Source organism: Danio rerio, chromosome 9 (genome assembly GCF_052040795.2).
Source record: "Danio rerio strain M-AB ecotype USA chromosome 9, GRCz13ab, whole genome shotgun sequence".
In the NCBI taxonomy this organism is placed as follows: Eukaryota; Metazoa; Chordata; class Actinopteri; order Cypriniformes; family Danionidae; genus Danio; species Danio rerio.
Genome location: NC_141029.1, coordinates 22418161 through 22434371, shown reverse-complemented (window position 1 = coordinate 22434371; position 16211 = coordinate 22418161). Strand labels below are relative to the sequence as shown.

Below are 16211 nucleotides of genomic sequence, written 5' to 3'. Positions count from 1 at the left end.
AATTTAAATAAAGTAATTAAACTATAAAATATATGACAAAATTTGTCAAACTTAAACTTAAATTGAAAATATAAAATAAAAAGTTAAAAAATAAAAGCTATACAGCATATACTTAGACAAGTAAACATGTATGTTTTATTTTAAACAATATAAACATAATTAACATATTGCCATAATAAAAATACAGCGCTCAGCATAATTGAGTACACACCATTTTAAAAATCAATATTTTTTATTAATTTCTCAGTGAATATAGGTAATGTATTTTGGTGCATTTAAACAAAACAGATTTATTAAACAGATATATTTATTAAAATAATGTTTTAGTCACCAAACATATTTAGAAGGTTAAAGATAATACAAATAAATAATAATGAATGCAAGCAAAATATTATTAATAATAAATAAATTGTATAAAAATTTACAACCAACATTTTTTTTTTTGTTCTCTTGATTTTTCCTCTTTTTAAATTGTTATTTAATATTTTTCTATAACATAAATTTGGGTGTACTAGTTTTTGGACCGTTTTCGTAAGTTATTTTGTTAGATAAGCTCCAGATTTGGTTTCAGTACAGACTAATCTAATGAATATGCACAAATATTGTAGCTGCCTATTAAAAATAAGAATTTAAAAGAGAGATTTGTAAGAGGTGTACTTATATAAGCTGAGCCCTGTATATTTAATACATATTCTAAATTTAAACCTAAAAATAAAAATCTGACACCTTATTAATAAATGCCTGAAATGTAAAAGGTAAACACCTCACAAAAATATATCAGAACAAATAAATAAAAAAAGTAAGAGTCAGTTGTGATGAAATGGTTTGCAGGCTTACAGAAGCGCTGGTGTCCTTGAAGGTTGTGTGAACTGAGAGATTTCAAAGAGGAACTGAGGGTTCAAAGCGTGTACGGTGTCCTTCTCAATCAGACTGACTGCTACTTTAATCCACTGCTCTGTATGTGCACGGCATACTGGAAAAAATATTAGAGGTCATTGTCTGATTTCTTTCCTTGAATCAATCACAGCATCCTTTCTGCAAGGGGGAATTAATATTGTGTAACATATATAAAGCATTCTTGTTTTCTGCATGTTTTTTTTTGTTTGTTTTTACAAATAATATATTAAATATGAAGTCAGAATAATACATAATACATCCTTTAGTGTATATGAATGTTTAGAGTTAACACATTTTTAAATAGCAAAAATATTATGAAGTAGCCTACAATAGGTGACACTTTATTAGTTTTCATTATTAAGCATTAATGTATTAACTAACTGTGAAACAAAATAGCTACATTTGATGTTACAGTTCAAGTCAGAACTATTAGCCCCCCTGAATTATTAGCTCCTGTTTATTTCCCCCCTATTTCTGTTTAACAGAAAGCAGATTTCTTCAACACATTTCTAAACATAATAGTTTTAATAACTCATTTCTAATAACTGATATATTTTATCTTTGCCATGATGACAGTAAAAAATATTTTACTAGATATTTTTCAAGACATTTCTATACAGCTTAAAGTGACATTTAAAGGCTTAACTAGGTTAACTATTGGTTAAAGTAATTAGCTAAGTTATTGTATAATGATGGTTTGTTCTGTAGACTATAGAAAAAAATATATAGCTTAAGGGGCCAATAATTTTGACCTTAAAATGTTTTTTTTTTTTAATTAAAAACTTTTTTTTTTTCTAGCCAAAATAAAAGAGATGACAAAAAATATAATCGTATACTGTGAAATTGTATTGCTCTGTTAAACATAATTTGAGAAAGATTAATTAAAAAATAAAAAATTCAAAGGGGGCTAAAAATTCTGACATCAACTGTATCTTAATGTTTGATTTAAAAATAATAATAAAATAACATTAACAATTAATATTACTTAAAGGCCTAAATGCTTTATAAGGAGTTTTCATAACCCAGTTGAAGAATTAGCTTGAAAATAAATAGTCAAAGCCTTTATGAACACAATTGAGCATACAGCAATATTCTTACATAGTACTTTTAAAAATGTATTATTATTCACGGTAGTTTAAAATGCCCACAAAAGTGTTCATTAAAACGAAATATTGTGTTATTAAATATCCACACGTCTTCTCGCAGTGTTTTTATTCAGTATATGTTCTCTTTTAAGAATGACATATTGTCATTCAAACAATAAATTTACTTCAGATAAGATTACATTATATAGACAGATTATACAGTGTTTCTTGCTTCTAAAGCGTCTCTCCAGGTCTCCATGAAGTTAAAGAGAAACACGTTGACGATCCACGTTACACACGAAACGAAATACATTTCTAACAAAGCACTGCTGCCATCTAGCGTCACAAACAACGAACTAAAATCCTGTTCAGAAAGTGACAACACAAGAGAAATACATGTTAAATGGCAGTTCTCTGAGGAGAACTAAACAATGACTGCACAGATTCAAATATTTAAGAGGTAAGAGTTGTTTAATCTGAGGTAAAGTTACAGCAAATACAAAGACAGATTAAATTTGTTGAGCATATTCTGTACACTAGCATAAGCAGTCTTTGGAATACATCAAATTAATACATACTGTATATGAGATACAACATTATAATTCAAATGAATTTTAAAAGCTTTTTAAAGGAAATGTTGTGATTATGATAAAATATAGAACATAAATCATTGACACAGACAATAACACGAAATAAACAACTTGTGAAGTACCGGATATTAAAAATACTGAACTTCAGAATGTGAAAAGAAAGAAACATAGTTAAATGTCAACTGTATCTAGGGTTGACATTATGCACAGTAAACAATGCATTTTCATATACTTTATTTCAATTGTTAATCCGACTGGCAGACTCCCCCTCACGTTCTTCTAAACCTTTATGAGTTTCATTTTTATGTTGAACACAAATTAAGATATTTTGAAGAAGGTTGAAAACCTGTAGCCATTGATATCCATAGTATAAAAACAAATAAATATGAAAGTCAATGGCTCAATATTGCTAAAATATCTTCTTTTGTTCAAGAGGGTTGGAAAAAGTAAAGGGTGAATAAACGATGAGAGAATTTTCATTTTTGGGTGGACTACAGTGCATCCGGAATGTATTCATAGCGCTTCACCTTTTCCACATTTTTTTTTGTTGCAGCCTTATTCCAAAATAGATTAAATTAAACTATTTCCTCAAAATCCTACACACAATACCCCATAATGACAATGTGAAATAAAAAATTTTAAAATTGTTGCAAATTTATTAAAAATAAAAAAGCTGTAAAATCACATGTACATACAGTGAGTATTTACAGCCTTTGCTGTAAAGCTCTAATATGAGCTCAGGTACATTCTGTTTCCACTGATCATTCTGGAGATGTTTTAGCAGCTTAATTGGAGTTTACCTGTGGTAAATTCAGTTGATTGGACATGATCTGAAAGGGCATACACCTGTCTATACAAGGTCCCAGGGTTGACAGTGTATGTCATAGCACAAATCAAGCACAAAGACAAAGGAATTTTCAAAAGATTGTCTCAGCGCAAGGCTGGGGAAGGTTACAGAAAATTTTCTGCTTCTCTAAAAATTTCAATGAGCACAGTGGCCTCCATTATCCATAAGTGGAAGATTTTTGGAACCACCAGGACTCTTCCTAGAGCTGGCCCGCCATCTAAGCTGAGCGATCAGGGGAGAAGAGCCTTAGTCAGAGAGGTGATCAATAACCTGATAGTCACTCTGTCTGAGCTCCAGCGTTCTTCTGTGGAGAGAGAAGAACCTTACAGAAGGGCAACCATCTGTGCAGCAATCTACCAATTAGGCCTGTATGGTAGAGTGGCCAGACGGAAGCCACTTCCTGCCTGGAATTTGCCAAAAGGCATCTGAAGGACTCTCAGACCATAAGAAACAAACTTGTTTGATGAGACTAAAATTGAATTCTTTGGAGTGAATGCCAGACGTTAAATTTGGAGAACACCAGGCACTGCTCATCACCAGGCTAATGCCATCCCAACAGTGTAGCATGGTGGTGGCAGCATCATGCTGTGGGGATGTTTTTCAGCAGCAGGAACTGGAAGACTAGTCAGGATAGAGGGAAAGATGAATGCAGCAATGTACAGACACATCCTGAATGAAAACCTGCTCTTTACCTCAGACTGGGGCAATGGTTCATCTTCCAACAGGACAATGACCCAAAGCACACCACCAAAATATCTATGAAGTGGATTCACAACACCTTGGTGAATGTCCTTGAGTGGCTTAGCCAGAGCCCAGGCCTAAATCCTATGGATCAACTCAAGAGAGATCTGAAACGGGTTGTACACCGTCGCTTCCCATCCAACCTGATAGAGCTTGAGAGGTACTGCAAATAGGAATGGGCAAACATTCCCAAAGACAGATGTGCCAAGCTTGTGGCCTCTTATTCAAAAAGACTTGAGCCTATAATTGATGCCAAAGGTGCATCAACAGAGTACTGAGTAAAGGCTGTGAATACTTATGTACATGTGATTTTTCAGATTTTTTATTTTCAATAAATTTGCAATTTATCATTATGGGGTATTTTGTGTAGAAGATTGAGGAAATAAATAACATTAATCCATTTTGGAATAAGTCTGCAACAAAAAAAAATGTGGAAAAAGTGAAGCGGTATGAATACTTTATGGATGCATTTTATCTTTTTAAGGGACACAGTAAATACATACACAACTGAAATGCTTACTCTTAAATGACAGACAGTTTAAAAAGCAGTAATCATTCAAAATCCTGTGTATGATTGTCTGGAATAACACTATGATTAAAGATAATATGATTGCCACAATATCAATTTCTCAAAACTGCCATGATATTTGAATTATCTGTTGGCTGTTTGTGAGACTCAAGGATCTGCAGGATGAGTTTATAATTAAAGTTTCATATGACGGAGAGTATATTTGTTTTTAATGTCAGAGCTCCACAGTGCGGAGGTGTCCACGTGGAGACATAGATCCCAGGTTATGGAGAACACACTCAGAGGCCTCCATTACACTCCCACAACACGACCAGTGCGGCTTACCGGGGTGTCCTTTATGACCGTGTCCACAACCCTTAAACCCCCCTGTACACACAAAAACAGCACTAAGTATTACATCCAATGACACACATCTCTGTTGACATTATGAACATAATAATCAATCAGATTCATTACACTCAAAACAACAAAACAAAGTGCATATAAGATGCAAGTAAGATTTGATATGGGACTTTTGGGAGCCTCTGTGAGTTTTTATGATGCCAAAATATGAATAGTCAGAATATGATGTGTCATTTCCCCTGGGTTGGTTTGAAAGACCCACTGCTCACTGACAAATGCCAGAAATTGTTTGTTCTATTTTGACTGCTATGCCATCATGGTGAAAATAATCCATTGAAAAAGGCTTTAAGACCAAGCGGAATCCTTTGTTGTGGAGTCCAACATCGTTTTTTTTACTACTGTATTGTTTTTAAATGGAGAAAACATTTTACAAGTAACCTTTATTCTAAAACTTGTACCTTATTCTTAAAACAAAAAAAGACCAATAAAAAGGTGTGAAGCACCAAAAGTGTACCGTATTAAAATTTATTTGAATATTATTTTAGCTAAAATAGTCAAAAAGTGTGGTTATGATGACCATCCGTCAAGCTAATTCAGATTTGTGCTTAAAATGTCACTAAAATGCAGTTTAAATTTCAGAATTCAATAGAAAATGAGGCGTACAATTGCAAAAAGATGCACTTTTGAGAAAAAGAACCACCCCTTTCACCAGGCTGTCTACAGGTCTGATGTTTTCTGTTGTAATAACAAGAAAGCTACAATTTTTAGCTTAGAGGCAGACAGATCAGACGTTAAACATTTAAGAAAATATATTTTTTTAAATAAATGTTTCCAATTTACAAGACCAAAACGTTTGAAATCCACAAATATTAGAAGAAACACTAGTTAATTCTTAGTGTCTCTGGATTTAACAGGTCTTGTTTTGAGTACTATGTCTATATTTGTTTCATTTTATGAAGGTCCGATAACATTTCTTTCAAATTTGAAAGAAAACGATTGTCATTTAGAGCATTGTGAGAATAAATTTTTTTTTAATTTTTTTGTGATTGAAAATCAGTATTATTTTACCAAATATGAAAATTCAAAACTCCTCTGAAATCATAAAAAAATGGGGCACATTATTTTAGTTTATGCAACAAAAAAAACTACAAGAAAATAAACCTTTTTATTTTAAATTTGGAAAAAATACCATCTGTACAGACAAAAACTAAAAATATATGTTTTACTTAAACACACAGTAATAAATCCAGAGAAGCTGAGAATATTCGAGTAGTCTCTTGATTTTTTTTATTGTAGCTGTATGTAAAGAGTACCTGGCATGGTCCCTGTGCAGCCGCAGCGAGCCTCTTTACTGCCCCCACTGGAGCAAAAGGAGCAGCAGTGGAAGATACCACTGTGACGTCTCAACTTCCTCTTCACGTTCAGCACAAATGGTGAGCCCTAGTTACCAGAGATTATCAGTCCCAGCATAACTGCTTTTTAAAGGCATTAATAATTCTTTTAAAATAATTATCAATAAATAGCTGTACTGTTTATTATCTGCACATGTACCTGGACGTGCTGTGCTTTAACACAGACCCACACTGAGTAAAGTCCAGCCTCAGCAGGGCTGTAAGACACACAGTAGGAGCCGTCGCTGTTGTCCACCACAGACGCCTCTACACTGCTGGAATATGACATAAAAGAGAAAGCTCACCGTCAGGATAATGATATAATCTCATCTCAGATGCTGATAATGTTCAGTATTTTGACTGCAAGGTCTGCTCTTTCTCCTTGGTTATTTATTGATTGCCTCTATAGTTCTAACAGGTCAAAATGGTCTTTTAAAATAACACATATATAACAGGTATGAGCAGAATCCCGGAAAATAAACCTTGAAACTCTGTTCAATGAATGACATGTTTAGTCTACTCGCATATGACTATCAATTTTGGTTGATTTTAAAACATTTGTATGAAAGCAAACCACAGCAAGCAATATTGTAACAACTTTAATCCCAGTTTTAAAACAAGCCAGTTGATCTACTGGGATGAAAGCACTTATCATACAAGAAAAATAGCTGAAGTAACAGGTAACATCTGGTGTTTGACATCAATTAAAGCGCATCTTTATGTCCGAGCTTTGATATAAATCAGCAATGACTTATAGGAAAGAGCACTACAGTGGTCAATCCAAATTAAATGGGGACTAGTGCCCTTCTTGCCCCACCCTTTGATCCGCCAGTCTATAACTAGTTTCAGGCAATTCCGAATAGTTTTTATTTCCTTTTGGAGGACACCCTTCATGAACGATAATATGCAAAAAGCACAATAAAGACACGTTTACTTATATCAAGTATAATCTCAAAAGAAAAAAAGCATATTTAAAAAAATAAAATCAGAATTACAATGCATTGGCTTTTGGTATGCTTCAAGTAAAGATTTAATTATTATTATTTAAATGTATTAGTGTTAATTTTTTCATATCCTCACCAGCCCTTCTTCTCCCTGTGGACTATGCTGACCATCACAGGGTCTCCACCCCGGCCCATCTGCTCTCCAGAAGTGTCCCTGCAAACCAGAGTGAACTCGCCCCGCTGACCTTCACAACCTCGCTCCACACCTGTGAGTGATTCACACCAGGACAAGTATGTGAGTGGACAGAAGAGCCAGATTCTTCTTCATTAGAAAGAAAAAAAAAGGAGAACCAGAACAAGAGTTGTGATATTTTGATTAAAAACATTGAAAGCTAAATAATCAATGCACTGATTCATTTCCAAATTGCAGAAGTAATACAACCGGATGATTTTTATAAAATTACTACATTTTTTGTTGAAATGTTTGGTGTTCATGTGTTCAACTTACATTTAGAACTAAATTGTGTCATTCCAGTGTCAATACTTTCCAGTTTTATTTACCATCACAGAAACCTAACCTTTACCTAAACCCAAGTCCTGATGCTGCTTTTTTTTTATAGTAAATCGATATTTGTTATTGTGCTTTTTTATTTACTTTAATAAGATTAAACACATACTGGTATGTAGAACTAGTTTCACCATTAACTCCACTTTGTTATTCTTTTCGTTATTGTTGTGAAATTATCTGGTGTCCTAAAGAACATAAAAGCTGCAGCGGAGAGTCTGTGCCTCACATTAGTGCTTTACGCATGAGGTAACAAAGAGCAATTTCTTGTTTTCTGTAATAGTGGGATGAGCACAGACCGCATACTCTCCTCCTGAGGTGCACCTGTGTGTTTCATGCTGGGACAGAGCTGATACAGTAAGTGGTTCTTTTATAATGACGCTCCAAAAGCAACAGGAGTACATGAAAGTGTTGAGTTGTCATGGTAGCCAGGAATGTTGTCTGCTGTTTACCCCAGTGTCATGCCCTAGGCCTTTGGTTAGTGTGTGTTTGTATGTTATTGTATGTCATGGTGTACGTGTGTGTGTGTGTGTGTGTGTGTGTGTGTGTACGTGTGTGTGTGTGTGTGTGTGTGTGTGTGTGTGTGTGTGTGTGTGTGTGTGTGTGTGTGTGTGTGTGCGTGTAGCCGAACAAAAGCGGATCTATAGTCTGATTTCCAGACTTCAGATCCTGTCATACAATCTGAAACTTTTTCTGGGAAATGTGCAGCAAACCAATGTGTACTCATGAACAAACAGCTTACATTTCCAGAGAAAGGCAACAAGTCAAACACTTGTAGCACACAGTTTCATGAGTAACGCTCTGGATTCAAAACTGACTAATGGCCAAGTATGGAGAAAGAAAATGAAAATGACAGTATGTGAATATACAGTATTTCCCTCAAATGAAGCAGTTCACTGAGAATTTCAACACCATGACATTATCCTGTGCAGCATACTGTACAGTACAATGTAAATTCCTGAAAAAATAATTTCCAGAGTTTGGGAAGCATTAACTTAACTTTAACTGCATTAAAAGAATGATTACTATATGACCGGCGTCATGGTGGCGCAGCAAGATCTCACAGCATGAAGGTCGCTGGTTCGAGCCTCAGCTGGGTCAACTTATCCAGCATATGTTTTACGCAACAGATGTCTTTCACAAACCATTACCGGAAAACACACACTCAATTACACGCTCATAACACTACGGTCAATTTTAGCATACCCAATTCACTTCTACCACTTTTCTTTGTACTTGTAGGGAAAACCGGAGCACCCGGAGGAAACACATGCGCATACGGGGAGAACATGCAAACTCCACACAGAAATGCCATCTGACCCAGGCTCGAACTAGCGACCTTCTTGCTGTGAGATGAACATGTATCCCACTACGCCACCGGGTGGCCCAGTATTAATCCGCACAGTGGCAAAAGCTGAACTGTTTTGAAAATTGACCGCCGCAAATGTGTAGGAACAGCTGACGGTGGCTATAGCAACGACAAACAGCAAAGGATTGCGAGCTCACAAGCGCATTTAAATCCATAAACAAAGCGGCACACGCAACGTTTTAAACATGGTTTTAGATGCGATACGAGATTATAATGAGTTAACCAGACACGGTACAAGCAGTTACAAGAAACAAAACACAGTTAAACACATCATTTCCAAGCTAGAGAAAACAAGAAGGCAACCATTTTAAATCGCACTTACTTACATTTGTGAAACTGATCCATGAACTGTGTACTGTAAAATTCCTGTCAAGCTCTGACAAAGTCTCATACACCAATAGTCTTTTCTGATTCTTCCTTTAACAAACGGCCAACGAATCCCCAATTGTAAGCGTGTAGATTGCTGAAGCACTCATCAGAAAATGACAGGAACAGCACAAAGCTGGGCTATAATGCTGAGGTGTTTTTGCAAAAATTAACTTCAACCACGGACTCTTCACAGTCTCAGAGAAAATAAGACTAACTTTCCCTCACACTTCAGAGCACAGCGTCTTCGCGACATAATTCAACCGGAATTTGCTACAGTGTTTGTCTTCCTCTTTATCTTGTTACAGTGTTAGTGGCTGGGGCCGCGGGTTTCAATTTTCCCGGGTTTGCGCGTGCAACAAATGAGCGGAGCTTGAGTTCTGTGTCGATGTTACGCTGACAAGGCTAAAGACTCGTTGCACAGCGATACATTCAAACCACTATGAGTCAACTCTTTTATAGAAGAATTATTAGTTTTAAACACTGCAATTTCAGATTTAAACCTTAGCTGCATATTTCACTTCACTTAAAGCCGTGTTACACACTACATGGAAGCTCGTTTTCAAAAACTCTTAATAGGGGCTCTTTAATTGTTGCTCAACACACACAAATCTGTTAAAATCTTAAAAACGTAATGCTTTCTTAAACCTTTAACGGCAGAACAAATCTCTCACCTTCTCCCTGAATAGTGCACTTGCTGGGGTCCACAGTCTTGGCATGTATGGCTCCTACCACAGGAAACCCCTCCACCTCTCCAGCCCTCTCCTGAGGAAGAAAACAGATGCTGCTGGCATTGTCACTGGCAACCGTCGATGGCTGTGGGTCAAACCCTGACTCCACAAGGTTCACCAGTCTCCTCATAGTGACGCCTTTGGCAGTGAGGATTTCGGCATCTGAGCCACACATGAGCAGGCGCTCTGTGAATTCCACCCCACCGCGCACATCAGACAAGGCCTGCTGCAGTTGAGCCTTCTGAAGTTGAAGCTGATTCCTGCGCTGCGTCCTCAAGTCGTCCAGCGAGCGCAGCAGTGAACAGCAATGTGCCTCCACTGCGCTAGCATAGGCCCGAGCGAACGCTCGAATTTCACCTGCCAGTGTATCAGTCCGGGCCTGCATCGCTTCTTGGGACGTATCCACCCGTCTCAAAGACTCCTCCAGACGAGCCAGGCGAGGCTTTAAGCTCCTGACGAGCAAATCCCTGATGCGATCTCCATATCGGCTGATGACTTCGTGAGTAGAGCTGCAGTGGTGCTCGCGGTGGAAAGTGGCAGCACACTCCAGGCACACGGTGAGGTCGCATGGCTCACAGAAGAGACGCAGCTCCTGGCCAGGATGTAGAGAGCACAGGATGGGCCTTGTAAGACGACCCTGAGATTTCAGCTCCTGTAGGGTCTGGATGGAGTGAGACGAGGTCCTCTTCTGTCTCCTGGAAGATACATATTATAGGGTTGATCATGTTGGAAAGAAAACATCAATTTCTCATCTTTTTGCTATTCTAAATGTTTTATATTTTAAAGATATCTTATTTAAATCTGATATATGAATCTTAGTGATTTCCCCAAACTTGCACTCTATTTGTGGTGGCACTTCAAGTACCAATCAAGTTATCACTAATGTAGAAAGTCCATAATGTTTATTAGCGGATGTTACTTGTCTCACTGTGTTCACAGGCTTCATTAAACATTAGTCTTTATCTTTTCTACTACTGTGTTTGTTGTGTCTCCATAATAACAATAATAATAACGCTGATAAGTTATAATAAGGGGTGAGGCAGTGGGCGCAGTAGGTTGTGCTGTCGCCTCACAGCAAGAAGGTTGCTGGGTTGCTGGTACGAACCTCGGCTCAGTTGACGTTTCTGTGTGGAGTTTGCATGTTCTCCCTGCGTTCGCATGGGTTTCCTCCGGGTGCTCCGGTTTCCCACACAGTCCAAAGACATGCAGTACAGGTGAACTGGGTAGGCTAAATTGTCCGTAGTGTGTGGATGTTTCCCAGAGATGGGTTGTAGCTGGAAGGGCATCCGCTGCGTAAAAACGTGCTGGATAAGTTGGTGGTTCCTTCCGCTGTGGCGACCCCGGATTAATAAAGGGACTACACTGACAAGAAAATGATTGAATGTACTTATAATAAGTTTTACCACATTAATGTAGCTTTTCAGTATGTTATCAAAGCTATTTAATGAATAATATCATGATGGTAGCATTGTCTACAAGATTTCTGTGCAACTGAATGTTTCTGTTAAAACTGACTGGAACTGACTGGAACCTACTGCATTTGGCGATCAATATTCATATTGTGGTGGGCCACTAGAAATCAATCAATGCAAAGGAAATATTGAATCCAATACTCTTTTATCTCTTGTTTATACTGTCTTCATTATATGTATTCATATAAAAAAAAAATCAGTGCTGATCTTGTAAGATTGATATTGCTTTGCTGGTTTCCCTTAAAAAAGGGAAGATTTTATACCTTCTAATAACACACACTCTCTCTCTTTGATTTAAAAATCATTTTAGTATTTAGATATTTTTAAACTATTGATTAGGCAAGGTGCATATTAGTAGCTTAAGTATACATGTAAATACAGAAAAAAAGTACAAAATTGTACCATTACAGTTACATTTTTTATCTTCGTATATTAGCATATGTTAGCATATTAGCTATTTATTAGCACTTATAAAGCACATATTAATGTGTTATTCTACATGGACATCTTCAAGAAGTGTTAACTACTTATATGACTACATCTATCTTCCTTATTATTAATAAGCTTTTATTAATCGTTTATTGAAGAAAATAATCTGTTAATCCATAATCTCAACCTCTATTATTAATTTTATTTATAAATTCTATAGCAAAGCTATGTGCGTACGGCTGTGTTCACAAAGGACACATGCTCAGGAGAGCCATTTCTGACTATTCAGGGTGTAATGTTACATCTGAAGATTTTGAACAACCATAAAACTTGACCTTTAACTCAAAATTGTACAAGGAGATCCTATTTAAATCCTAGTCAACAGCTGTCTCCAAATCTACAAGTATGTAATGCTTTTGAATAAGACCTATTAGAATAAGTCTCATTTTCATTGTTATGTGACTAACAGATTCCCCCATGGCATCATGGGATATTCAGACTGACACTGGATGTGCACTTCAGAAATGTTCCCAAAGTAGTTTACACACTGTTTTAAAAAATTGTACAATTACTATATTAGCATAAACAACTGTCATTACACTTTACAAACCTCCAAAAGCATTACTTAAAAAAAAATGAAATCATTGATTTTGTTAAATGAATTCAGAGTGAAAATTTAAAGGCTGTTTATGTGTGATTTATGTATTTAAGGGGACCTATTATGCAAAATCACCTTTATAAGAGGTTAAACAAAGTTGTGGAGCAACAGTATGTGAAAATAACTACTTTCTAATGGTAAAAAGGTATTTTTTTATAAGCACACTTGATTAACACTGCTGAAACACTTTGACTGACATTCTTTCTTTGTACATGTAATCAGAGGGGGAAAGCCCCGCCCAATTATGACAATCTCTGCTTCATTGGCCTAGTATGTTAGTCTTGTTTTTAAGCTGCCACTATAATGACACATAGGCGTTTGTAGCCCCACCCTGTTTTGAAAAAGTGCACAATCTCATTTAAATATAAAGCGACTGTCACCAAAACAGCACAATTTGAATCAAAGTAAAAAAAAGGGCCATTTCACAAAGTTATAAAGCATTACTTGTGGGCTATTTTGAGCTGGAATTTCACATACACACTCCAGGGTCATCAGAGATTTATTTATGTAAAAAGGGGTATAATAGGTCCCCTTTAATGATGCTATACTTGCAGTGGGAGCCAACTGTAGTAAAAACTGTTAGATTCAGGTTTGGAATCAGTCACATATTGGGTGAGTGAAGGTTGACATTATTTTGATGAGATTATTAACTGTCCTTTTTACATTTGTGCTTCGGAAATATAACGTTAGCCACGTCGGATTTCTTGGGTGAATAAATCAGTCAGTGATTAAACTAACCTGTGGGCCTGACTGCAGAAGTCGCAGAGATTGACACAGCACACCTCACAGCGCTTCCCCGCGTCGCTGTCGCTGCACAAGTCGCACAATACACTGTTGTTCACCACCAGTGTCTCCGTGAAAACCTCGTCCAGCGCAAGGTGATCAGTGGTCAGCCCATCCACACCCGACGGCGGCAGATCCACCTCTGAATCACACTGGGGACATAGGATTGTGGAGCCAGAGCCAGAGTTGTCTTCACCGGGCGAGCGTCGGTCCCCGTTCACGCGACGCACCGAGAAGGGCTCGAGCTGGCGAACGCAGTCCGCGCAGAACGTGTGCAGGCAGGGAAGGATTTTAGGCTCTCGGTACATCCGATTACAAACCCCGCAGACCGCTCTTGACTTCTTCAAGCTGCCCCCATTACTTTTACTCTGGGCTATGTCTCCCTTCTCTTTGCAAAGTGACATATCTTAGGCTATTTAAACAATGACCTTTAAAATGGCTAATCGTCTTCAGTAGGACAGCAGTATTCTACTTTTGTTGATGTTTACTAAAAAATGCAGCACCCACCAAACTTTGAGAAACTTTCTCATGTTATTTGAGAATGTGTATCGCCGTCCAATCATGTTACGCGTACAAGCTTGGAGGCGTGTCTTGAAATCAGACCAGTCGTGTAAAAAAGAGAACCCCTAGACATCAAAAGCACTCGGAAGTATGGGTGTCCCCATCTGCTGGATACAGATCGAAACAAGCTAAAGATTGCCCCTGACCCTTTTGAAGGCAGTTAGTTTTTAATGCTTTATTTCATGCTGAATTGAAAGGTAATAAATTATTCCCTTTACAAAAGAAAATTTGAATAGATCAAGACATCCAAGTGCAACGATTATGCTATTTTGTTTCATGCTGAGATTTAATTAATCCCTTTACACCATAGACTTTTTCTAATGTATTCAATGAACCCTGATACAATTTTTTTGTAATATTAAATGCTTGATTTTTTTTTCTGTTGACAGGGTTATTATGGTTAGACAGCTATTAAAGGGATTCCAAAAGATTTGTGGTGAATTTTCTTTAGCTATAGACATGTTGTTTTGGGGATTTTACATTAAAGAAAAACGATTCCTTAACTCAACTTTTTGCATCAACTTAATTTTATTCATTCGTTTATACACAATATAAGTTTTTACACAAGTGCAAATATACTCAATGCAAGCCAATTTTTAATTTTTTAAACGAGAATTGGAACTGTACTTAAAAACCATCACAGAGTCTTATAACAAGACCACAATTAAAACTTATAAAAACATGTGCTTTATTTAGTCTGCATTCATTTGTTTTCTTGTTTCATGTACCCTCATTTATTTATTTTTAGTTTCTCTTTCTTTCTTTCTTTCTTTCTTTCATTCTTTCTTTCTTTCTTTCTTTCTTTCTTTCTTTCTTTCTTTCTTTCTTTCTTTCTTTCTTTCTTTCTTTCTTTCTTTCTTTCTCAGTGTTTTTCTTTTGCTTTACCTTTGTTATATTTCTTTAAAATTGTTACTTTTCTCTTGTTGCAAAAAGATATTTGTATTGCTAGTAAAATACTTCTATCTGTTTGTATTTCTATTTGTTTTATATTGCCTATCGTTATTGCAAAAAAAAAAAAAAAAAAAAAGCTATTTAAGGAATAGTTCATCCAAAACTGATAATTTTCTGTTAATTTTCTCACCATCATCCATCCAAGATGTTGATGACATTTTGTCTCTTAATTAAAATGTATGTCAAAATAAGTTTTTTTTAGCTGGTCATTGATATCTCATAAAATGCAAGTTAACAGCTAATGTCATTTTGGGAGTAAAAAATCTATGTTAATAATCTCTCTAACAATCCAATGAGGTCTTGGAAACAAATAAATGTTCACCGTGCAATAAACTGCACATTATTTTCAACATCACTCTACAGATTTTAGCAGTTTCTATAGCAGTATATCACTTACACCATGGTAAACGGTGAGCAAATTATCAGCAGACGTTCAGTCTTGGTCGAACTATCCCTTTGTATAAAGGTCTTTTGTTATCTGTAACACACAGTAAGGTCCCTTAAAGGACAGAAAACTGAAAATTCTGTCATTATTTATTCACTCTTCATTTGTCAGAAAATTGTTTGAGTTTCTTTCGTTGAAAAATGCTGAAAATCAGATCAATGACTAACATAATATTTGTTTTTCTTATTATGGAAGTCAATGGTTACAGATTTCTAACACTCTTCAAATAAGCTTATCGTTTCATTCATTCATTTTCTTGTCGGCTTAGTCCCTTTATTAATCTGGGGTCGCCACAGCAGAATGATCCACCAACTTATCCAGCAAGTTTTTACGCAGCGGATGCCCTTCCAGCTGCAACCCAACTCTGGGAAATAAGCTTATCATGTTCAGAAGAAAAGAAAAAAAATATTTCATAAGGTTTGGAAACCCCTTGAAGGGGAGTAAATAGTGAGTACATTTTAATGAGTATTAGTTACTGCATTACATCAACAAAGACATTCATTCAATTTACAACA

General features: G+C 36.3%; 1 protein-coding gene across 5 annotated transcripts; it reads right to left on the bottom strand.

The window, feature by feature from the left end:
• Window positions 1–2434: 2434 nt before the first annotated feature.
• On the bottom strand, window positions 2435–14237 carry trim45 (tripartite motif containing 45). 5 transcript variants are annotated; one of them, XR_015499334.1, is made up of 8 exons: window positions 13695–14237; window positions 10516–11092; window positions 10341–10431; window positions 7503–7632; window positions 6583–6697; window positions 6345–6471; window positions 4849–5055; window positions 2435–3126 (listed from the first exon to the last, which is right to left on the bottom strand). XR_015499334.1 is itself a non-coding variant. In XM_087267688.1 (7 exons), the coding sequence occupies exons 1-7, from the start codon at window positions 14141–14143 to the stop codon at window positions 4904–4906; spliced, it is 1641 nt and encodes a 546-aa protein (XP_087123814.1). In that variant the 5' UTR covers window positions 14144–14237; the 3' UTR covers window positions 2435–4903. The 5 variants fall into 5 exon arrangements, 2 of the variants coding, with proteins under 2 accessions (XP_087123814.1, XP_087123813.1); XR_015499333.1 differs by having other exon boundaries at window positions 10341–11092; XM_087267688.1 differs by having other exon boundaries at window positions 2435–5055.
• Window positions 14238–16211: the final 1974 nt, after the last annotated feature.